Below are 24,849 nucleotides of genomic sequence, written 5' to 3'. Positions count from 1 at the left end.
CACGCAATGGCCCCCATTGCCACGGCTCTCAAACAAGTACGCAACAATCGTACCAAGCTGGAGCGTCGTTGCCAGAAGATCAAAATACGTAATTTACTCCCCTCCAGACCTTCTATTATGCTGCTTTTCAACTTTGGGTCGTGATTTGTTTGTTCCATTTCGTTTTGTTCTGCTGTGTCAGTTTTCACCTTTTCCGTTGTTTAGTTGATTTTTTAAATTGAGTACAAGGCTTCAGAGGGTCGATGTTCTTTTGCTCTGAAATGATCAAGTTTCGAAGTTGGGTTTATGGAATCAAATACTTAAAACTTCAGCATTCCTACGGCTATCTGCGATAGTCGATGTCACTTCTATCGAGGTTAAAAGTAGAAGTTGTTTATATCAATAAATTCCTTAGTATTTTCGGGAACCTGGTGAAGAATGTAGACTTTATGTTCCTTTATGCACTAAATTTAACGTTTTAATGGGAATCCGATTGATCAGTGCTTCACATTTCCAGAAGCTCCAGCTGGAAAAAGCTCCTATCTCCTGCAGTGCGCCGAAACTGATTGGTTCGCTAGTTCTACCGGAAAAATGAGCTATACACAACAGGCGCGCAAACGCAAGAAGTGCAGGCGTCTTACCTGGTCAGTTTTATCAGCCTGATATGATAGTTGTGTGCTCAATCACAAATTTACAGTCATCTATCAGCTGGATCAACTAATATTGTTAGCCTCATATCGGTTTGATGATTCACCGACTTCCGACCTTACTGATATTTCACTCCTGCGTTTGTAGTTTCGTACGACTGGTGGATTACCTGATAATGAACACGCTACACTTGCTGACGAAAAAGTCTGTCTATGCCATTAATCGGCTCTTTGAGGATGAGGTGGCGACGGCTCCTAGCCCACGTGATATCGACGCGATGCGCATTGAGGCGCGCCTCGTGCTCCACCCCGAGGAGGAGAGTCAGCCTGGTGGTGAAATAGAAGCAGAAGACGGCGAAATAGAGGCGGTGGTGGTAGAATCGGCCAAAACAGATCAGCAGAAGGCTCCGCCAGCCCCTCAGGCTGAGAACATGAACCAGGCGAATAATCAAAATATAACAGAAACGGTCAGTAGGAAAATGAAGAGATTTCACAATATGTGAATGGATGGGGAGAGGCGGTTACTCCTTCTTCTTCATCCCATTCCTTTGTATTCTCACAATGATTTTTCTCTTAGTAAAGATTTTCATCTTTTCTCGGCATTTTCGTTAGACAGTCACATTTCAATTAGGCATGCAAAAATAAGCTAAAAAGAAGGCAGCTAGAGGTAGGTTTAGCTGCTTCCTCCTATAGAGAAATATTTTTTATAAAAGTGCCATTCACAAACTTTTTTCGAGTTGCGAAACAGGTATGGATTGTCATGGTAATCGAATCACCGACTAAAATGTTTAAAAGGGCTTTTTGAACAGCATCAACTTGCCTACCCTATAAAACTTTAAACAACCCCTAATGAGATAAGGTAGAAACTCTTTTATCTTTTAGATTGGACCAGACTCGACAATTGGTCCTTCCGAGAATGCCATTCAGCCACCATTCTTTTTGAGCGAACTTATTTTACAACAGAACCAAATTAACTCAATTCCGACGGAGGATCAGTTTGTTGAGGGGTTATCAAACGTCGTCACCCGTTTTCAAGTAATTTTATAATCAAGTGGACAATCGGCTTGACTAGACTGTGACTCGATTATGGAATCCGTTTATCTTGTTAACTGCTTATCTTCCACCCGATCCGTGTGCAATCACATGGGTCCCTAACCAGTTTCGTAAAGTCAAAGAGATTATGAGATCGACACATATTTTCATTAAACATACAGGGAATCGTTCGTTGAGGTGTCACGAGAATCCTCTTAATCTCATCTTATTTTGTTGTTACAGTAAAATACTTCAAAGTCCCTTTTTAACTTGAACATCGTTATGGTAGCCTTTTAAATAAAGTATGCAGCTTTAGCAATTGGCTCCAAAGTAAACAAAATCAGCACAAATTAAGCAGTTGTGTAATTATTTTTTTTTTAATTAGGAATCAATGCTGTTACTAACGAATCTCGTGGTAGACACCTACTTCGACGCCTTTTCACGTCCCCTCATCAACAACAAGCATGAGGAGAAGACGTGTGACGTGGGACCGCAGTTGCGAATGGTTTTTGCCGAAGACGGTGAACTGCAGGCGCTAATCAGAGGCATAAATCAGAGCCTTCACAAGGCCTTTGAGTCCGTCCAACGCTACATTGCCACTTTCAATGAAATCAATGAGTTCTATAAGGATAATGATTTGGTCACAGTGGAGTCATTAAGAGCTGAACGAGAAGGTACTTCTCTCCGCATTTACCAATTCAGTTAACGTTTTTATTTATTTATTAATTTATCCATCTCTGATCACTCCTTTTATGACCGTTTCTGCTCTCACTCATCCTTTCTCAATCCTCTACTCACCGATTCAAGTTGCCTTACCACGCCCATTACATCTTGCAATGTATCAAACGTTTCGAAAGTACAGCTATTCTTCTTAATATGCATTTATTTATACTACGTTTATCCATGCATCAATTACTACTTCCATCATTTGTATTCATCCATTCAACTCGTCCATCCACTGAGTCCATATCCCTCTGATCGAACCATCTCGGCTTCATCCACTCACCCGTCCTCCCAAATCATTGTCTCCATTTACTAAAATTCGCTTTTGTAAGTAGCTGTCAAGTACAAGTGATTATTCTTTTAGTAATCAGGCCCCCTGCGCAAAGTAACCAAATGCATTTTCCACTTTTGTAGAAAGAGTGAAGGATCTGACTGGGTTTGATAAAATACAAGAAGGTAACAAATTCAGCTTTTCCCAACATTTCTAATTTTCTTTTTGTGATTTCACCGAATTTTGCCCCTGATTAAAATTTGTTTCTTTAACAATTGCCGATTTGAAGTATTTTAACACGTTCCTCAAATTAACACCCATTTAGTGCGTTCTAGTTTTTCACAATGCGGATATGCAGTTTATTAAAAACCCGGTGTTTGCACACTTCCATAAACAGGTCTGGAAGAAGCACTGAGTTAAAATAATAACACTTATAACTCGGTATTTGTGTAAAAGCGGGTTGGAAATCAAAAAGACCAATTGATCCGGCAACAAAGCATGCTGTCATCCTCAAGCGGTAATAGTTCACAAATAAAAAATTAGGACTAGGTGATTAGAATTATCGCCTGATTCACTAGACGACCCTACCAGCTGATACGAACCACAAATTTCCCGTCCTAACAACAATGTAAATTTTACAAGCAGCCAATAGGGACAACTCACCATCTGATTGGTGCGCAGCTTCCTGTGCGGTAAAGTTATTGGCTACTTAGAAGCCAATTATATTGCCTCCAACAAAAGTGATATTAGACATCTTTACAAGTACGTAGCAAAGTGGAAAAGGATCCAGATCATACATTATCGCGATCATTTTCTTTACTTTGAGTATGCGATTTCATGCCATTCATTAAATGCAAGTGGTTTTCGATCAAGCCGGTGATTTACCCATTTGATGGGTCCCCTATGATCACGCTTAAATGCTCAAGAATCGCTTATGCTTTTTTAAGCTTAATTAGGTGGTTTACTGCTGCAAATAGCAGTAAATAACGGCTAAACAGCCTATTTTTCTAAACAAACCCTTACAGATAGAAATCACTCATTTTTCCTCCATTACTCCATTAGTTGGAAGAACCACTTTGCTTTGACAGTTTGCTTTTCAAACCTCTCAGACAAGTCCTTTTCTTCCTCCAGATGTGGAGTTCTTCCGTGAGAAGCTAGCCACCTACAAGCGTCAGTTGCGAATGACCAGGCAGATCCCCGCCAACAGACCTCTGGGCCTCTTCAGTGTGGACACGAGTGTCTTCAAGAACACCGTATCACCGTCGCCTCTGCGCTGTCTGGACTGTGTCTACGCCATACTCCCCGAGATCGCGCGGCATGAGGTCGACCGACTGACAAAGGAGACACAGGAGGGTGAGTACACCCTAACCCTCAACCTGAGCACCGCGGTGGATTATGTCAACCATCTCACATTCCTAAGGCAGATACAGTTGAGGGTAAGTGAAGAAGCAAGTTTCAATTCCTTAACTTATAGTTGCTAGGGTTTTAACTGCTAAGATTGAAAAGGGGCAAGGCCATACGGTTGAATGCCAACTATCACATGCTTTCGTGGTAAAAAGGAAACAGATCGACGTTTATGGTCAATAAACCAAATCAGCCTTTTTTCGGCTTTACAGATTGAACCGCTGGAGAGAGAAGCCGATGCAGTTCGCTCCATGTATGAACTGATAGACACTTTCAAAGTTCCTACTCCTCCTGAAGACCTCGCCGTCTATCAGGTGATTTATTCGTTTTTCAGAAGACGAATCTAGTATTCATCTTGGTGTTGAACCCTAATTCTGGACTTATGGTCATCGAAACCTATCTTACCGCGGTGTATATTTAAAATAAACTAATGAGAGAAAAATTTGATAATGACAAAGTTAATCTAACTCTCCTTTGATACAGATCCTCTTTCCGAGCATCGAACGCACTATCACAACCATTGACAGAGCGCTTGCCGAACGCGACTCTCTTATCGACGTCTTTTTTGGCTGCTTGAATAAAGATGTCGGAGAACTCGTAAATGATATCAGGGACACAAAACAGGCCGTTGGGGTAATTATTAATTCATAATAAACATTTTCTAAAAGTTGTTATTAGCTTCATTGTACTGCGTGGAATATAATGAGACGTGATGATGGGAAATAAACTTCGCATTTGTTGGATAGCAAAATGATTGCCCATCTTTTGAATTCCCCTCTTTCGTAGAACCCAGCGCTATTGGACAATGTTCAGAATAGAGATGAGCTTATTCAGGAGTTGGATCGACTGCAGAAAATCGTCACTGAACAGCAGTCGCGTTACCAGACCTATAAGGGATACGCAAAAAGTTTCAAGGTGAATTAGGCCTTCCTTTGAAGCCCATCCCTCTCTGCTGCCGTTAACACTTTAGTCAACCTATTCTTCCTACCCATTAGGACCTCACTTTGCAGATCAGCGGCAATCCACTTGAGGTTTGTCGTTTTATCTGACCTGAAACATGCTAATGAATCTCGTTTTAATCGTTTTTCATGACGCTTCCCTTATTTTAGGACCAAATTTTGAACAGACCCGGTGTAAGGGCTAACAATTTCCTGGTAAGACTTTCTCCTCTTTCCCGGTCGGATTTTATTTGTGGCAGGATCAGGTGCACAGGTTCTTTTTGTGTCTTTTAGGAGTGGCTTGGAAAACTATACCCAAATGTTGTCAAGGTAAGGCATTTCACCAAAGAGCTTAAATAGCTTAATGCTTCGTATACAGTAATTGAGGCGAGACAGTTTTACATTTCAACGTCTAAGCTGCACCCGCTCCCTCACTTCCTCTTCGTTTAGGTTGAACAACCGCACTACATGGAACTTGACGAGCTCTTCACAGAGCTGCGCTTGAAGCGTCTCCTGTGGACCTGCATGAGCGAGTGGGAGACGATTTGCAAGGCCTGGGATGAGGTGGAGTTCTCCAACCTGGACCCGGAGGAAGTAACCACCACCACTATGAAGTACCTTAAGTCCGTGACCCAGTTAGAAAAAGGTCTCCCGCCCAACAGTGTGGTGCCGATTTTGCGTCAAAAAGTCGATGAGATGCGAGTCATTGTAGGTCAACCTGTCTTACTTATTTTTTGTCTTTTTCATCTCTTTATAACACCTAACTGGTGTTGCGCTCCAGCTACCAACTGTGGGAGACTTGAGAAACCCCTCGCTTCAAGATCGTCACTGGACTTTGTTGGAGAATATTATAGGCTTTAAGATGGCTGAACTTGATGCTCCACTGACCCTTGGCAAGTTGAAGTCGTTAAATGCCTTTGAGAATGCCGCAGAGATTCAGGAAATTGCTGGAATGGCTAGTTCTGAAGCGAGTCTGGAATCACTGCTGCGAAAGGTTTGTTGATACTTCCCAGATTATCGGAGTTAAGACTTTCTTTCATTTCAAATAAGTCCGTCCCCTTTAAATTGCGGTGACTGTGAGTTCTGTCTTCCTTAGAACAGTCGTCTTAAATTAAGCTGTCAGGCTTCAATGAAACCTACTCTACTTTTTTATAATCGGTTTCCTTATTTAAAGTGACGAATGTGGATTTGACATTGAATGTTCCATTACCTTAAATGTCACTTCTTAGAGAGTCCATATAAAAACTAAATTACCTCGCATTAAGGTAGGGATGCTTTACAGGTAGAGAATTCCTGGAAATCCACTGAGTTCATCGTGGTGCCCTACAAGACCTACAAGGACGTCTACGTACTGGGTGGTACTGACGAGATACAACAGCTGTGGGACGACTCCAACATCAACATCTCCACTATCGCCTCGTCGAAGCACGTGGGCCCGATCAAACCCCAGGTGGACGAGTGGGTGCAGAAACTCGCGCTCTTTGGAGAAACGCTGGTGTGTTTGAGACCTTAAAGAGAAATCTAAAAAGCCCACTTTAGTCCGTATTTTGAAGACTAAGCCAGACCTAGTTGGAAAAACGCTAATGAGTTGGATGATTGATGGCTGCTCTTCTCCCCTTTTTAAATCGGCAATAGATTTCAAATTTCGAGGTCAAAGCCAGTAAATTAAGTGGACTGTTGTAGTCAACATGTGTTGACCTAGTGTCAGGACAAGGAAAGGCTTAAAAAGTTGCCCTGTTTGAGAATGCACTGCTGATTTGGACGAGTGATTGATGCACCTCCCCTAACCTCGATTTGTGTAGCGACAAGTTTTGACCTGGATGGTGTATCGGGTTTGAATCTCGTGGCTCTTTCCATTTAATGTTTAGGGCCTGTACTGAGAGGTACCGATGTTTTGAGTAATCTTGTACTACCTCGGGATAATTGTCGACTTTCAAGGACCAATGGTTGGCCTGTCAAAAGGGCTGGATGTACCTCGAAAGCATCTTCTCAGCGCCCGACATTCAACGCCAACTACCCAGCGAGGCAAAGAGTTTTATGGCTCTGGACAAGTCTTTTAAGGAGGTGATGCGCAAGGTACAGAAGGTTCCGCTCGCCATGCGAGCGGCCACTGCGGCGGGTCTGTTGGACACCTTCCGCAATAACAACGTTCTTCTCGAGCAGATTCAGAAGTGTCTGGAGGCCTACCTAGAGTCAAAGCGCGTCATCTTTCCGCGATTCTACTTCCTCTCCAACGATGAGTTATTGGAGATTCTGGCACAGACACGGAACCCTTTCGCGGTGCAGCCACATCTCCGCAAGTGCTTCGATGCGATTGCACGACTGGAATTCGCGCTCAATCCTGAATTTGATGGCAAATCTGATGGTGTGTCCCTAACTCCATAATATTACTTGTTGCTTACCTATGGTCGCTAGCAGTAGTTATTCATTACCGCATGCATTTGCTTTATAGAGCCGAAATTCTCCAACGACATACTTGCCATGGTCTCACCAGAAGGAGAAAGCGTTCCCCTAACCAAGGTAATGCCTCCTACCAAAACTGAAACAAATGAGGTCTATGTAAATTTTATTAGGTCACCTAAAGTATATTGCCACAGTGGAACCACAAAACTAGAGGCAAAGGTTGCATCATTACTATTTAATAGTCGACGAAATTCACTCCCATCTCAGCCCACTATAACAAACAGACTATACTCTTAGTGATATAAATATATGACGAATAGCAGCACCCAAGCTGAAAGTGTTTCAATTGCTTTAAATAAATGCACATTTGAAAATCACATTTAAAGCATTTTACGATCCTAATAGGTATTGTGTGATGACCTTTGTGATAAACGATAAATGGTTTTCAATGCTCCCTTCATACCAGAGAAAAATGTGTTTTGATGTTACAGGGTTTGAAGGCCCGTGGAAACGTGGAGGAGTGGTTAGGCAAGGTGGAGGAGAGTATGGTCGCGAGTCTGCGGAAGAGCATGAAAAAGGCCCTATTGGACGTTGACACGACGTCACGTGATGATTGGCTCGTCGCGCACACCAATCAGATTACGCTAACGGTGGAGCAGCTGATCTGGGCTCGCGATGTCCATGAGATCCTCGACGACCTGCAGAAGCAGCCGCAGGAACGACTAGAGGGTCTTCAGGCCTATGAGGACCGATCTTTTGAGGTGAAATTGTGTCACTTATCCAGCGTATCCATATTTAATCAGTTGTAGTGGAGATGTCTTCGATGCCCATCATGTTGATGTGTTCCTAATAATTTCAGAATTTCCGTTACCAAACTTCACTAAAGGACTCTTCTATCAGATAAGCTGAATGGGACGTCGTCCAAAATGTGGCTGATTTCTTTTACTTTTTTGCTCGCCAATTTTTCGCCTAAAGTACACTCATTCTGTTGGAGGTTTGGCTGTTGAGGAACCCCTTCTTGCAAATATGCATCCTCTCTGGAAAGACCTCGAAACCCTTTCAAACTATGTCACTTTTACGTTTGACAGATGCATATTCTATTCATTGGGTTAAAGAAGGATACAATGGGAAAGTTGTTTTGTAAACTATGAAGAAGTGGTTAAAGGGGAGTCTACTTGGGACCAAAACAGCGGCAATTTTTTTAATGTTGTTCCCCATTTAGGCAAGGTAAAAATGTTTGATAATGCATGTTAAATCGGCTTAATATACTCCTCTTTTTCCGATTAAGAGTGCTATAAATAGTGTGTTGCTCTGTAACTTCAGTGTTCAACGACCCAGTCGATCTCGTGCAAACACTCAAGAACACTGGACTCAACCCTCTATGCTAGTAAACTAAACGCTATGAAAAGAATATGCTCAACTAGGGAGATGATTCACCTTTAAGCTTCAAAACTGCCTATACCGAAAGTTTCATAAACCTTTGTGGAACTCTTCCCCCAATTTTAATTCAAAATTCGCATGAAAAGTGTCGCATTATCACTTTTACTGACAGGCACTGAACAACTTGGCGAAGTTGGTGCGCGGCAGCCTGGCCAAGTTGGTGCGCATGATGTTCTGCTCCCTCATCACCATCGACGTGCACGCGCGCGACATTGTCACTGACCTCCTGGCTTCTAGCGTCACCACCTCCACCAGCTTCGAGTGGCAACGCCAGTTGCGGTACTACTGGGATGACTCCATCGACAACTGCGTGGTGCACATGTCTACCTCGCGCTATGTCTATGGCTACGAATATTTGGGTGCATCGCCTCGTCTTGTCATTACGCCACTCACCGATAGGTGCGTCGCTTCCTCTTCCCCATCACTCGCTCTCCTGCTAGTTGGCCTCGTGGCCAGCTTTGCGGCGTCGCAAAAGCACTCCATCGGTCGCACTTGATGATACTTCTAACTCAATTGTATTCTAAGCAATCGTAATTATTGTAAATAGCTCAACGCCTTTTCAAAGATCTGGAAACAAATCAAAAAGAGGGAATTTTCCTCCTTTAGATGCTACTTATGTTTGATGGGAGCACTTCAGCTGGATCTGGGTGGAGCTCCCTCGGGTCCAGCAGGCACAGGAAAGACCGAGTCAACAAAAGACCTGGCAAAGAGCCTTGCAAAGCAGTGTGTTGTGTTCAATTGCTCCGACGGTTTAGACCACAAAATGATGGGCCGATTCTTCTCGGGTCTTGCTCAGTCCGGTGCTTGGTGCTGCTTTGACGAGTTCAATCGTATTGACATTGAGGTGCTCTCTGTCATAGCACAACAACTCATTACCATCAAAAATGCCAAATCCGGAAAGGTAAATCGCGTGCATCTCTTCCACATTTTTTATCCCTGATGTAAAGTAATTGAATCTGTCTGGTTATAAGTCTCGTTGAAAGCAAATGTTGTTAGGAGTCCCGCTACGGTTTTTGCCAATCCGTGTCCCTAAAAGCCTGTCGTGTTATGAACAATTCAAGTGGGAGGTATTTTACTCCAGTGCTCTAACGGTTGCTTGCCTCCCCAAACAGGTCAGTCGTTTCTTGTTCGAGGGGCGCGAGATAAAATTGAATCCCTCGTGTGCGGCCTTCATCACAATGAATCCCGGATATGCGGGTCGTACTGAACTGCCGGACAACCTGAAGGCCCTCTTCCGACCCATCTCTATGATGGTTCCAGATTACAGTAAGATGTTGTATCTGCCGTTACTCTCCCATTTAGCTAGGTTGCTTTAATCCCTTCCCCCCTTTAGAACTTATCGCCGAGGTGATTCTCTACTCGGAAGGCTTCGAGTCCTCTAAGATGTTAGCACAGAAGATGACACAGATGTACAAGCTCTGCAGTGAACAGCTCTCTAAACAAGACCACTACGATTTTGGCATGCGGGCACTCAAGTCAGTCCTGGTGATGGCAGGTTCGCTGAAACGCGAGAACACGGACAAGCCAGAGAACGCGGTACTCATTCGTGCTCTGAGAGACAGCAATCTACCCAAATTTCTGGCTCAGGATGCCGTTCTTTTCACGGTAGGTTGTGGGTTGATTAGGTCTGGAATTAATTCATGCTTTTTATTTTATCTTCTGAAATGTCTGTGAATAACTTGTGATTAAGATAACAGAAAAATAAAAAGATAGGCTGTCTGTTCTAGGCAAATTTCTCCGATCCTTTTCAACAATAAAAATTTGCCACTGAAAGAGAATCGCTAACCAAAACAGTTTAGATTTTGTGTCTTATATTGTCAGTTCTAAAATGATCAGCCGTGAACTTCATTTGCTTGGATTTTGAGATTTACGTGCCATTTGGCTCAACCTAATGAATACATTTGTATTCAAAGCACTCATTCATTTGGAAAACAATCAAAACGTGCATTTTAGATATTGTTCATGAAGTGCCACCAATCACGCTTATTAGTGATGTTTTTCCCTCCTAGGCCATTCTACAAGACCTCTTCCCAGGTGTGGAAGTACCTGAGCATGATTATGGCGAGTTTCAAAAGGTAGTGGAGGATGTGACCCGAGGTTTCGGACTTCAGGTGGTGCCTTCACAGACCTTCAAAGTCATCCAGTTCTATGAGACGTTGGTTGTCCGCCATGGCGTCATGCTGGTCGGGCCCACAGGTGGTGGCAAGACTACTGTCTACCGGATTCTCGCGGAGACACTTGGTACTCTCTCCAAGATGCCTGAGATGGCTGAAACAAATCCGGACTTTCAGCCGGTTAAGGTGTATGTGTTGAATCCCAAATCGATTACCATGGGGGAGATTTATGGAGAGGTGAATGAGAAGACCATGGAATGGCACGATGGCCTGATGGCCTACATTGTTCGACAGACATGTGCTGTAAGTCTTTCCCATCAATGCCACATTCTTCCAATCTGGTAAATAATGCCAAGTTAAATATGTCCCATCAGATTAGTTGTACAGATGTCAATTGATATTTTCTGTCATCAGTTTCAAAATGAGGAACAAAGTGGGCATTTTATACCACCTTGATACCCCTTCGAATTACTGGTACATTATGATTAAACATGAACAACTTATTTCTTTACACAATCGTTGGCTTGCCCGTAGGATCCGAGCTCCGACCACCAGTGGATCATTTGCGACGGTCCTGTGGATGCGTTGTGGATAGAGAACATGAACACTGTGCTAGACGACAACAAGATGCTCTGCTTGGCCAACTCGGAGCGCATCAAATTGACGTCCTACGTGCACATGCTCTTCGAGGTGGCCGATCTGGCCGTCGCTTCGCCTGCTACCGTCTCGCGTTGCGGCATGGTTTATGTTGACCCTGACGAGCTGGGCTGGCTGCCCTACGTTAAGGCAGGTTTCCTTCTTCCCCTCCTTGGTTAATTGTGACTCGTCTTATTTCAACACGAAAAATAAGGGGATTGGGGTTTGAATTTTTGAAATTGTCGATTTCCTTTTTGATCACATCGTAAAATATGCGATATTTAACGTCTAAAGGTGCCGGATAACCTTGACATTTCTGATTATACTTGCTCATAATGATGGTCATTCTCTTTCTATAGAATAAGAATGCTCAATCGAGGCGGCAGCTCTTTTAGACTTGGACACAGTCAATATGACAACCCTTATTACCAATGCTATACCAAAGTTATACTTTCTTATCGTGTCTGTAAGATATACAGCTTCCGTGCCTAATGTTATAAGTAGAAAACTTATTGAACCCTAAATTATGCTTTTTGATGGTGCTATTCAAAGATGGTTGACAACCTCTAAATATAAATGAGTAAATGTTCTTATAATTCAATATCTCTCGTCAAATGTTATTTTGAACGTGATTACCAAACTGATGAGGGATCGTAGTCGGGATAAATATAGTACCTAAATGGGAATTCGGAATGACGATTTAAGTAAGAGAAACCGGGATAGCTGTCATTAAGCTGTTTTACACTTTTTAGACCTGGTTAGATTCATTGAAGGAGAAGCTGAGGGAGACAGTGCTCCAGTACATATTGATGCTCTTCGAGAAATTCGTTGAACCCGCCTTGAAGGCCATCATGAAAATCCCCACTGTCATTCCCCAGGTGAGTGGTGCCTCTTCACATCCCATACGAGGATTAAAATTTCCAGCCTGTGTTTTCGGTTATTTATTGTTAGGCAGTAGACAAACTTGCATTGTGGCAATGTGTCAGGCTTTATGGTTCAGCTTGATTTTGGCAGTCATCAATTGACAAGCCCTATCTGCGCTCAATGAAGTAAAAAAAGTGTTGGCAGTACTGTCGTTCATACTTGGTTATATACTTAGATTACATTACGGGGTTTTTATCATTAAAAAGTTATTGCGAAGGTACCCGTGGTAATTGTTGCAACCCGAGACTTCCCTGAAGATGAAAAAGATGTAATACTGGGGCAGGATGTTTTGTAGGTGTGCAGAGAGGCTGAAGGGATCAGTAGTATGCTCCGTAGGCCATGCCACCCAAAAGAAGTACAGAAGCAGAGCCTTAAGTGCCAGTGTTGCATAGTTTCCTTCTCTGAAACATCGCCCTCAGCACTCCTCTTGGTCAATTTCCCATGTCGGCCGTTACACCATAATCTGCGGTGTGGGAAAAACACCCACGAATAAACTGCTCCAATCATCGAAATGGAGTGCAACTGAGAAGACATTTCACTGTACCGTCAGCAGTTCTTCTTAGAAATTCTACCAGATCAAAAGATTTGCCCTGTTTTTGGAACTGCATTGGGGGAAGGGCTAAACTTGGAGGCCATCACACATATGTGCATCGCTAGTGGCATGAACACCGGCCTAAAAGCAGAGTCAAATAACAAAGATCGGGGTTTAAGATAGCATCGTGGAAACGAGTTTTCGTGTCTGTTCCATCTTGCCACTTTGTTCATACCTCGGTGTTAGCCAGCCATGCATATCTGGTATCTATCCTGCTAGTAGAGAGGCGGAGGAGGTATTGCGTATTCGCCTGGACGACATTTTCACACGGCTACCGTAGGCAGCTCCACAAAAGACTTTCGAGATGGTTCACGGCTAGTGTCGCTTCTGTTTTTCATAGGACGGTTGCTGAAGGTAGGCGTCATTTTCGACCCTTTTGTTAGGAATCGTCACCGATTCTTCCGTTCGCGGCATATACACTTCCTTCCCCTTGCTGAGATTTACCACCCAGCAGTAAAAATCAGGATAGTTGTCTTTTAGGGTCGAGTTCGTTTTCCGCTGCCACCAATGTGGCGTCTCAATTCCCCCCCCCCCCCTGAAGTCGAAAGAAGACAAAATACTACTTCTGAATGTGTAATGTCGGGGTATGGAAGGACTGGGGGACCATTGACAACTCGGCGACCATGCAGTCTAGTGGAAGTACTCAACCAGAGCTTTAGGTGCCCACGAAACTAAAAAATTGGCAAACAAACGACCAAAATATTATAGTAATAAGACCCTCCCTGTGCATATGCAATTATACCTTATTCTAGCATACTGGATATTGTCGTCTTGGTCCCAACGAAATGGAATATTTCCATATAGATTCCTGCGCTATCGTGCAAGTTTGAAAAAATTACGACATGCTTCTTTGCTGCTGCCTCTAAGACTGTGTGTTTCAGCAGCATTAACTTAGTCTCACAAACTCAAGGGCATGATAAGAACGGAGAGTAAAACAATTTATTCAGCCTTGTAATCTTAATTATATGAGGATTACCAAGGCGGCGAAAAACTTACATCTAGATGATTAGCCAGCCTTATAAGGATGCATAAGTAGTAAATAGTATTAGTGGAGCAAACCCCTTCTGTGACCTGAAGTGGAAGCAGTGGTGGCTCTGAGCAATGCATGCAACGATGACTTAAACACGAGTAACGAAGCATGTAATAGAGAAGTTTCAACAACACATAGATGGTCAATAACTACTGCCAATTATTTTCACTGATGTCTTAATGTCAGGATATGCTGTGCCACAGGTACCTCTAGCACGAGTAAAGACGATGTGCACCCTTATGGAGGTGGCTCTTACTCAAGAAAATTCACCCGATCTCTCCACCGGCGAGATTCAGAAGCAGCAGCCTATCATCGCCATGATCTTCGTATTTGCAATGCTCTGGGGTCTTGCCGGGAATGTCGTCGGCAGCAGGGCTAATGAAGTTGATACCCTCATACGCAACGTCATGGATGATTGCTCTGAAGCTAGAGTATGTTTGCAAGCCTTCCCTGTACTCACTAGTCTATTTCCTCGAGCAACTTCTCTTTCTTCATGTGCTTGGACATTTTCCGTGCCGACATCCAAGCGCAGAATTTCAGTTGATGGGATAACGAATAATTCACTTCCATTCTTATGAGCATTTTGAGTGCCCACTTTTGACAGCTTTGACAATGAGTGATTGAGTTGAGTAGTAGTAGATGAGTTCCTCAATGGGCTTTAAATTACACCTTTCTGAAACCAGTTTTATTTTGAAAGGTACGTCATAGGCATCTAGCACCTTGATTCTTCTTTAGACGAGGACAACTCTTCTCCGTTTGATTTCGACTTATCGTCTTCAGATGTTGCAAGCTATCCTCAGTTTCACTTTTTGCCCCTTTTAGTCACCCTAAGCAACAATATGACTTTCACGATCTCAATAAACAATGACCGGGAACTTTCTCTTGATCCCCCTAAGCCTCTGCTTAGTATGGTTTCCTTAGTCCTTCACCTGCTCGCTTTGAATGGCCTGATCCATTTTTAAATCAGGTTGAATTGACTGTAGCGCTTTACTTGGGTAAAAAACCGCAAATTTTTAAGTCGAAATAGCACGAAGTCAGAATATATGGTCTACACTTTCAGATGCCTCCTAGCCACGACCTTTGGTCCTGTTTTGTTGACACAAAGCTGCGACGTTTCGATATATGGGAGCGACAGGTGCCCAAGTTCAAGTACAACAAGAATGAGCCCTTCTTCAATTGCCTCGTGCCCACGATGGATACAGTGCGCTACGGTTTCCTCCTGGAACAGCTTCTAGCTGCTCGTCAGTCCGTTCTCTTCACCGGTGATACGGGTGTTGGCAAGGTGACTGTATCTCCACTGTACTTATCCGATACACCAAAACCTTCTTCTGCAGGTGTTGAAGAATGTGAATACCCCTAGCTTTGCCCATTTCTAACGAGTTCTAAGTCGCCAATTATTAAGTAGCATTCACATTAGAACGTACCACTAAGCTACACTACATTTCGCCATTCCAGACGGCAATCACTCGAAGCACTTTGGAGGGTCTCCAACAGGGTGAAAAATACATGGCTGTTTACATCAACTTCTCAGCCCAGACAAGCAGCAGTCGCACACAGGAGATGATTGTAGAGAAGATGGAGAAACGTCGAAAGGGTGTGATAGGCGCACCGAAGGGTCGACACGTGGTGATTTTCGTTGATGACCTGAACATGCCGAAGGTGGACACCTATGGCAGTCAGCCACCCATTGAACTGCTGCGTCAGTTACAGGACTTTGGTGGCTTCTACAATCGTGACAAGCTGACTTGGATTGCGGTAGAGGACGTGACACTTTCTGCTGCATGTGGACCCCCTGGTGGAGGCAGAAACCCCATTACTGCTCGTCTGGTTCGACATTTTTCGGTCCTTGCGATTCCTTCACCATCGGAACTGACGTTGAAACACATTTTCACCGCTATTATAACGGTATGCCTAGCTGGCTTTTCAAATAGAGTGCCTTTTTTAGAACCTACTGACATGAGGGGAACTCGGAAATTGAGTCCATTTTTTTATCAGGATAATGGTTACTTGGCCAAACGCTATTAAGACGCTTTAGGAATATGAGCAGTCTCAAGTGCATCCACTTTTGATTGTTTTGTATCTTGAAACAGGGCTTCATGCAGGACTACCCTCAGGGTCTGCGCCCTCTGGGCGACTCGATAGTGGGTGGCGCGGTGGAAATGTACGGTCGTCTGGCGGCGGAATTGCTACCCACTCCAGCGAAGTCGCATTATGTCTTCAACCTCCGCGACTTGTCGAAATGTGTGCAAGGTGTGCTGCAAACCAGCCCCTTGGCGATCCGTGACAAGGCCTCCCTCACTCGTCTCTTCTACCATGAGTGCTCCCGGGTTTTTCACGATCGCCTCGTCGACGAGACCGACCGGCTCTTCTTTAACACCATCCTGTCGGAGATTGCAAACAAGTTCTTTAGTGAGGTGTGAAGCAATCCGCGAATTATATTCAAAGTTTTGACTTAAATTGGGTATGCGTCTCAGTGATTAAAAGGTTTTGGAACGTATCTGAATCACTTTGCCTAGTAAGTGCGTAAGGAATTTCCGTGGATCCTAGGAAAAACCCATCAAACCATTGAATGTGCATGATTAAGTCATCTGCATCAATCGTCCCAAATACTGGAAAAAAAAATAAATTATTTCAGTGGTGAATAGGATTAACTCCAAATACAGCCGTGGTAAATTGACGGCGTCCTTATCTAATAAGCGGTCAAGTAATATCGCTAACAAAAGTGACATTAGCCTGATAGTAACGACAGAAGAATAAGCCTGCTAATGATCTGATAAACCGATTCCAGTGTAAAAAAATCGCATTGGTGCAAGTTTTGCTTTCTTTGTCTTAAGAGCCTTGACCCTGAAACCTTCTCGAAGAAACCGCTGTTCTTTGGGGATTTCATGACCTTCGGGGCTGCTCGCGAAGATCGTCTTTACGAGGAGATCACAGACATGGACAAACTCAAAAGTGTTATGCAAGATGTATGCAATTTTTTCGAACTTTAAAAACCAAAACTAAAAGTACTATGCTAGTATCTGCACAACTCTCCGACCTAGGTGAATTTTAGAAAGACTACATCGAAAGAAGCTGCTTTTAAATATTGGTAGTATCTACCAGGTTGCCGCTTGTTGTTTAAAGTATTCCTTCTTTCTGATAGTACCTCGATGACTACAACATGGTGTATTCTAAGAATAGCAATATGGTCTTCTTTTTGGATGCGATACAGCACATCTGTCGAATTGCACGGATGATCCGACAGGATCGTGGAAATGCCCTTCTCGTGGGCGTGGGTGGTACTGGAAAACGGTCTCTGACAAAGTGAGTTGAGACGGACTAATCAGATCCAGCCAGTCTAGCCAACGGCGTGCTGTAGGGTGTGACTACTCGTTGGCAACATTTGGTTCCGTAGTTTGCACACAATGAAAGTGGGAAGTTTGAGAGGGGCAAAACTCATGATTGCAATCTGTCAAAGTGCTTGCGTTTGTTTTTTTTTTAGTCTCTAACATGAAAAACTTATTTTTTATTCATTTTTACGTCCTAGAAAGCATTTGTTAACTTTAACAGTTTATCTTAAGCACTTTAAAATAACCAATGCAAAGAAGCTTGTCCATACTTACCTCAGGATGGGTTTATGCAAGGCGCTTCGTGATTTTCTTTGAATATTAATGAATCCGCTTTCTCCACACCGTTACGCCAGCACAAACCCCCTAAAATCCCTCCTTATCTCACTGTCTATTCCTTTTTTTCAAATCCCTTAGATTAGCGGCTCACATGAATAGCTACCGTTGCTTCTCAATTGAGCTCTCTCGCGGATACAATTATGACTCTTTCCACGAGGACCTGCAGAAGCTGTATACCTGGACGGGTGTGGAGAACAAGCCCACTGTCTTCCTCTTTTCGGACAGTCAGATCCTCTTGGAGGAGTTTGTTGAGGATCTTAATAATATCCTCAATTCCGGTGAGGTGCCTGGCCTCTTCGATTCAGAGGCCCTAGAGAAGCTCATCATCGGGACGCGACCTGCCGCCAAGGAGGCTGGTATTGCGGAGGGAAATAGGGAGGCAATCTACCGCTTTTGCATTGATCGAGTGCGCAAAAACCTCCACCTTGTGCTTACTATGTCTCCCATGGGATCTGCCTTCCGAAATCGGCTGCGGATGTTTCCATCACTGGTCAATTGCTGTACGATTGATTGGTTCACCGAATGGCCTGAGGAGGCACTTCTTGGGGTTTCACAGTCCTCATTTGCCACGTTAGATGTCGATTCAGGGGAAATAAAGGTGTGTTATTCGACTGTTGTTTTAAAGTTGATGTACCTGGGTCATTTTTAAAGATAATGTTTGTTTAAATTTCATGGGGAACAAGAGGAAATTCATCCATAACATAAGTCTCTACTTTTACTTTTGTTCGACCACTCTCTATGAAAATAAGCATTTAGTGGTACTCAAGCCTTATTGAAAGTATCCTGGTATTACACTCTCCATCATAGTTCTAAGATATTGAGATGCACTTTTTAATGGGTTAACATGCTTAATATCCAGCTTGGTTTTAACGCTAAATCTGCTCTTCTTTTGGGAGGCTTTTCTTTTATCGCAGCCTAAAGCTCTAACTTCTTACAAACGCCTAGTAGACGTAACAATAAAGCATCGAAAGCAGTATGATCTACAAATGCCTTTTGGATGACCTCAAACACTGTATGCAGTTTTTAAACTAGTATTAATTTTGATTGTGTCCAGGACAAGGTGGCCGAACTGTGCACCTTTACACATCTGACCGTGTCTTCGGCGGCTATGCGATTTTTTGAGGAGTTGAAGCGCTACTACTACACCACGCCGACCAGCTACTTGGAACTTCTCTCCATCTACCGCGTCATGCTTGATGAACGCAGAAGGTAAGGGCATGACCTCTTTCGTGCGCATTTCCATGATCTGTTATCTCCTTAATGATTCAAAGTTGCCGATTTTCCCCTTAAATGCGCCTACATTTACGTTAAAAAGGAAGGTCTACTCAAATTCGGTATTTTTACAAAGTAATTAAAATGATTCAATGCTTAAAATTGGTACTTACTACTTTCTTGAAGTTGCAGATAAATAGATTTAGAGAGCAAAATTCCGCTGTTTTATTTTTGCTTGAGAATTGATCCCTTTCTCGAATTATTTGGAGGCGTGTTACATTTTTAACTAACCTTAATTAGAAAAAGCTTTGATGGAGGCCATCTATTCTGTCTTTTATATGGTCCAGCAACCTCAAAATAATGCAAGAGAAGTTCAAAAATGGCCTAAATAAGATTCAGGAAACCAACGACTTGGTGGCCCGCATGGAGGAGGAGTTGACTGCTCTCCGACCCAAGTTGGAGCAGAAGCAAAAGGACACGGAAAAACTTATGCTCAAATTGGGTGAAGATCAGGAAAAGGTGGGTCGTAAGCTAATAATTAGCGGGCTTTGCTCGCGCAGCAATTTGATTGGTTGGCCGCAACTATCTTCCCATAGGTTGATTGGCTCAATTAGGTCTACTCCGGTATTGTCGACATCCATTTATTGTTCACATCTTTTGTTCAGTATTTCGGATGAATGCGACTAAATCCATTTTTAGAAGAGTGTAACTCCAAGTAGTTCTAAATTAGCTATTTTAGGTTTTCAATTAGTAAATTTAATGCTTCGTAACGAGTGAAGAATCTTCCGGTCTCGAAGCACGCAAGCATAGCATTTTCCATAACAATAACTAATTATAGGCTTGGTTTTTGAAGATGAGTCAGATTTTCCGCAATAGATTTGATATAACTTACGGGTCCTGTTTTAACTTCACATCAGTTCGAATGTGGGAGGTACTAATGTGGGTTCTAGAGAAAGTTCAGTATTCAGGCAATGATTGCCCAAACTCCCTTAAACTCAGCCTGTCTCTTTGCTATACACATTTTTGTGCATCAACTTATCATAAAACTTTAATGAACATATATTGCAGATTTTTGGCACTAGGTTCAGGCGTCCAAATCAAAGTGTCAAATGCGATGCGCATGTGTGACCAATTTTTTCACGGAGATCTTGGCATTGAACAAATTAAGACCATGATGCAGATGGTGCTCAATAATTTAGGTTAATATCTTGGGAATGACTCACTTTTTAGGCGGACGTGGTGAGGCATAAAGTGAAGGATGATGAGGCAGACGCCAAACAGAAGGCGATGGAGACGCAAGCCATCGCAGACGACGCTCAACGCGACCTTGACGCCGCGATGCCCGCCCTTGAGGCTGCCAACAAGGCACTGGATGCCCTGGACAAGAATGACATTGCTGAAATTCGCGTCTTCACGAAGCCACCTCAACTTGTGCAGACAGTCATGGAGGCTGTGTGTCTAATGCTGGGACAAAAGTGTGTGCTTGATTCTACTTCAATGAGGTTAAATGAATTAACTAACACTTTTTTCGGTGATATCCAACTTTTTTCAGTATGAGTTGTTATTTTACGACCAAGGAGATTCCCGTCTCTTCTTGAAATTAGCTGTTAGTCCACCGAAGACAGGCGTTTGGCCACGGAGCGTGAGCGGTTTTCCCATTCGTCACTGCCTTCCATTCAAAAAGTCGTCCGAATTAGCTTTGCTAGTGAGCAACTTCTCAGGATCGATGGCATCCGTTTTAAGTTCACAAAGGGCATCCTTTATTCCGATGTCATTATATAAAGCCACTGAGAGACGTAAGACTCGTGATCCTCTTTTTCGCAGGACAGACTGGGCAACAGCCAAGACGCTACTAGGGGACAGCAATTTACTACGCAAGCTGGTTGAGTATCCGAAAGACACCATCTCGGACTCGTTGTTGAGGAAACTGCAGAAGTATGTCGATAATCCAGATTTCGACCCGGTGGTAATTGAGAAGGTCAGCAAGGCCTGCAAGTCCCTCTGCATGTGGGTGCGCGCGCTGGAAATGTACGCTCGTGTCTACAGGAACGTTGAGCCCAAACGAAAACGGTTAGTTGCTCCCTGCGTCCCTCTCTTTTATTATCCGGTTTGGTTATCTTTTATGCGCACATTTCCCCTTGTATTTGGATAAATATTTGTATATTGACAACATCGATGGGGTTGAAATACTTGTCTGTTATTAATTCAAGGTCACACATATGCCTACCACTGGACTCTCTCTACAGAATTCAGGCTGCTGACTGTTTCTTTCTTTGGCAATTAATTTACTGCTGTATGCTGGTAATAACGAACTAGTTATATTATTAATTTTCAGGGATATTGTCTTTGTCTTCCGTGGTATTTACTGACGACATCGTCTGCGAATCCAATAGGCTTATTAAAGCAGGTTAAATAAACAAAGGCGAGTGGATTCTGCTTCCCCCTTATCGCTTTAGACTTGAGGAAGCTAACAAAGAGATGGATGTAATGGTGGCCAACCTGCGCGAGAAGCAGAGCGCTTTGAAGGCCATTGAAGACAAGATCGCTGAGTTACAAGCGACCTATGATAAGTCAGTGGGTGAGAAGAAAGTGCTGGAACACAACCTTGCATTAACGGCTGCTCGCCTCAAACGCGCCGCCAAGCTGACTGCCGCTCTGTCAAGCGAACAGGAGCGTTGGCGAGACTCCATCGGAGTATATGACGTTCAACTGGGCAACGTCGTTGGAGATGTCTTCATTGCGGCAGCCTGTGTAGCCTACTACGGGGCCTTCACCATGGAGTTTCGTGAAAGTCTGATCACCACTTGGGTTGCTAAGTGCCACGAACTTGAAGTGCCAGTCAGCGAAAACGTCGGTCTGTTCAGCGTCCTTGGGGATGCCTTTGAATTGCGGCAGTGGAATGCGGAAGGTCTGCCTAGAGACCAGGTCAGTACAGATAATGGAATCATGGTAACACATTCACGTCGATGGCCACTAATGATCGACCCTCAAGAGCAGGCTAATCGGTGGATTCGCACCATGGAAGCAGAGAACGGGATCCGTGTTGTTAAGCCAACAGATTTAACTATTCTGCGAGTTCTGGAGTCTTGCATTCGAGCCGGATGTCCAATGCTGTTGGAAGATGTTGGGGAGAGTCTAGATCCGGCTCTGGAACCTATTCTGCTTCGACAGACCTTTGTAAAGGGTGGGAGGTTGTTGATTCGTCTGGGAGACAGTGACGTGGAGTACGATAAGAAATTCAAGTTTTACATCACAACTAAACTGCCCAATCCTCACTACCTGCCAGAGGTGTCGATCAAAGTGACACTGATTAACTTCACTGTCACGCCACAGGGTCTGGAAGACCAGTTATTGAGTGAGGTGACACGTCTTGAAAGGCCGGAACTGGAGGAGCAGAGGGTAGAACTGATTATCCATATAAATGAAGACAAAATTACTCTCCAGGTTGGTCCTCTGCATTCGTACTGCTTAATAAACACAGGCAGTGTGATATTTGGATGTGGAATCTTACGGGTCATTTTTATCCTAATGGAATCGTTACCTCCGATTTTACACGCTCGAGCACCTCATAACTCCCTGTCAACGTCCTATTTTGATATGTTTTCTATTTGTTAACAAGCTTTCGGTATTTTCATAAATAATTATTGGAGTCCGTTGAGGGAGTTGTTAATCGGAGGGGATTTCTAATTTACAGCAGCCTCACAACTCAAGAATGTGGGTGATCTATCGCAAAATTCTTGCCATTCTACAGGACTTTACACCAGTAGTTGCATCGTAACTGTGAAGCTCTTCACCTTATTAGATACTCGAAATTTCTTTCCACCATTGCAATTATTACCACTTTTTTATCATTTCAGCGATATCTGTGGAATTGTAAGAGCCAAATGTAGCCACTATAATCTTTCAGAACGATTCCGAAAGCCTTAAGTAAATACCTTTGAACAGTAGGACTAAGGCTCAGCTATGACAAGAGCGTAGGTAATTTCGATGAACCCCACTCGGCAGTCCTTGATTACTTTACCCGATTTTTTGTGGATTTTGAACAGCAAATAGAGGACAAAATCCTGAAGCTCCTTTTTGAGTCTGAGGGCAACATACTGGACAATGAGGCGTTGATTAACACCTTAAATGAGTCAAAGGCGACGTCGATGGAGATCGCAAAGCGCTTGGTCGAGGCGGAGGCCACGGAGGCGATGATTTCAGCGGCTCGCTCGCACTTCCTGCCCATCGCGGCGCGTGGCTCCGTTCTCTACTTCGTCATTACTCTCCTCGCTGACATCGATCCCATGTACCAGTTCTCCCTCAAGTACTTCATCTCCGTGAGTAACCCATTTCACCTACATACTTCATTTTCAGCGTCAAGAACGTGCATGACTTGAAAGTCTACATAGAGTTTGTACCAGTTATTCCCTCACCCTTCGTTCATCTGTTTTCATGTATTTAGGGAGCCAATATCTAGTTTTAAAAGCTGTAAGATGGCCTAACTAGACCTCACTCTTTAAGGTTAGAAATTTAGTGCGTGATGTAAGGCTAACAGTGTGGTGGAATACTAAACAATCATAAGTAGCCCTACTTCATCGAGATATGAATTCACCGACTTTTGTAATCTGGTTTCCTCCAGCTCTTCAATCAAACCATTGAGAAATGTCCCCGGGAGGAAGAGTCATTGGACCGCGCCAAAACCCTCATTAACGCCACCACTTTGGCCACCTACAACAACGTCGCGCGCGGTCTCTTCGCACAAGACAAGCTTGTCTTCTCTTTTATGCTCTGTGCCAAGATCCTCCTACACGAGGGCACGATCGTCCAATCGGAGTGGGACTACATTGTCTCTACCGCTACCCAATCGGATCGTTCCGCTCCACCCCAACCTGGGAACACGGTGAGCTGGCTTGGTGCACGCCAGTGGAAAGCCATCTGTGACCTCGTTGATGGGCTACCAGACACTTTCAACGGCTTGTTGGAGGATGTCGCTGAAGGCCGAAAAATCGTTCTTGAAATCCGCGGTCCTCAGGACGCTTCAAATGAAAGCCTAACTGTCACCCTTACTTCTCCCCTCGGTGAGGATAGGAGCGAAGGAGCCGGGACAAACTGGGATGATCGCCTGAGTCTCTTCCAGAAGATAATCCTGGTTCGAACCATGCGGGAGGAGGAGTTCGTGGCGGCGGTGACGGAGTTTGTGCGCATTCAGTTGGGTCGACAGTTCGTGGAGACACCGTCGATAGATTTGCCACTGGTCTACGCCGATATGGATGCAGCCACGCCATTAGTTTTTGTACTCTCGACGGGATCCGATCCAATGGCACAGCTGCAAAGATTCGCCCGACAGATGGACTACTCAGAGAGGATACACTCAGTCTCGCTAGGTCAGGGTCAGGGCCCTACAGCTGAGAAGCTGCTAGCCAAGGCAGCAGAAAGTGGTGACTGGGTATTTTTACAGGTAAATAATAAGTGTTATTTACTCATCCTTACCGGTTAATCTGATAGGAATTTGATGGGACTTTATCGTCAGTAATGAAACTAGTAGTAGTTTGAAAGACTAGGTGGTCTCTGATCGACTCAATTCTCCTTTATTTGAAGAACTGTCACCTGGCAGCCTCGTGGATGGTGCGAATGGAGGAGATTATAAAGGAGCGCTCCGAGGCAACAAGCACAACTGACGCCAACTATCGCCTCTTTCTTAGCTCCATGCCAACTAAGGCCTTCCCCATTACCGTACTACAGAACTCCGTCAAGGTCACCAACGAACCCCCCAAGGGCATCCGAGCAAATCTTCGCAGAGCTCTCAACGACTTATCACATGAGTTCTTCGAGGAAAACGGTAAATCTCTTGTGGATA

At 43.9% G+C, this 24,849-nt stretch overlaps 1 protein-coding gene across 1 annotated transcript in view; it reads left to right on the top strand. All coding sequences in view use genetic code 11, as the record gives it.

The window, feature by feature from the left end:
- Window positions 1-24,849, top strand: part of EGR_06220 (Dynein heavy chain 6, axonemal) — a gene marked incomplete at both ends in the record, with an annotated part of 43,516 nt that overhangs the window by 9,292 nt on the left and 9,375 nt on the right. The window contains 35 exons of the mRNA XM_024495469.1: window positions 497-623; window positions 775-1,093; window positions 1,509-1,661; window positions 2,044-2,332; window positions 3,784-4,088; window positions 4,269-4,370; window positions 4,540-4,689; window positions 4,843-4,971; window positions 5,445-5,702; window positions 5,776-5,988; window positions 6,277-6,489; window positions 6,933-7,359; window positions 7,866-8,158; window positions 8,950-9,236; window positions 9,444-9,738; window positions 9,950-10,103; window positions 10,171-10,442; window positions 10,847-11,254; window positions 11,486-11,741; window positions 12,350-12,465; window positions 14,337-14,564; window positions 15,194-15,415; window positions 15,589-16,038; window positions 16,224-16,547; window positions 16,968-17,099; window positions 17,276-17,436; window positions 17,877-18,396; window positions 18,853-19,007; window positions 19,358-19,529; window positions 20,241-20,485; window positions 20,835-21,080; window positions 21,467-22,454; window positions 23,057-23,329; window positions 23,632-24,450; window positions 24,591-24,831. Of these exons, the coding sequence (XP_024350100.1) occupies window positions 497-623; window positions 775-1,093; window positions 1,509-1,661; window positions 2,044-2,332; window positions 3,784-4,088; window positions 4,269-4,370; window positions 4,540-4,689; window positions 4,843-4,971; window positions 5,445-5,702; window positions 5,776-5,988; window positions 6,277-6,489; window positions 6,933-7,359; window positions 7,866-8,158; window positions 8,950-9,236; window positions 9,444-9,738; window positions 9,950-10,103; window positions 10,171-10,442; window positions 10,847-11,254; window positions 11,486-11,741; window positions 12,350-12,465; window positions 14,337-14,564; window positions 15,194-15,415; window positions 15,589-16,038; window positions 16,224-16,547; window positions 16,968-17,099; window positions 17,276-17,436; window positions 17,877-18,396; window positions 18,853-19,007; window positions 19,358-19,529; window positions 20,241-20,485; window positions 20,835-21,080; window positions 21,467-22,454; window positions 23,057-23,329; window positions 23,632-24,450; window positions 24,591-24,831 (9,942 nt within the window). The remainder of the gene's footprint in view (window positions 1-496; window positions 624-774; window positions 1,094-1,508; window positions 1,662-2,043; window positions 2,333-3,783; window positions 4,089-4,268; window positions 4,371-4,539; window positions 4,690-4,842; window positions 4,972-5,444; window positions 5,703-5,775; window positions 5,989-6,276; window positions 6,490-6,932; window positions 7,360-7,865; window positions 8,159-8,949; window positions 9,237-9,443; window positions 9,739-9,949; window positions 10,104-10,170; window positions 10,443-10,846; window positions 11,255-11,485; window positions 11,742-12,349; window positions 12,466-14,336; window positions 14,565-15,193; window positions 15,416-15,588; window positions 16,039-16,223; window positions 16,548-16,967; window positions 17,100-17,275; window positions 17,437-17,876; window positions 18,397-18,852; window positions 19,008-19,357; window positions 19,530-20,240; window positions 20,486-20,834; window positions 21,081-21,466; window positions 22,455-23,056; window positions 23,330-23,631; window positions 24,451-24,590; window positions 24,832-24,849) is intronic.

The sequence above is a fragment of the Echinococcus granulosus genome, assembly GCF_000524195.1.
Source record: "Echinococcus granulosus chromosome Unknown EG_S00053, whole genome shotgun sequence".
Classification (NCBI taxonomy): Eukaryota; Metazoa; Platyhelminthes; class Cestoda; order Cyclophyllidea; family Taeniidae; genus Echinococcus; species Echinococcus granulosus.
The sequence above is the reverse complement of the archived record's forward strand: the minus strand, read 5'-3'. Positions and strand labels throughout refer to the sequence as shown.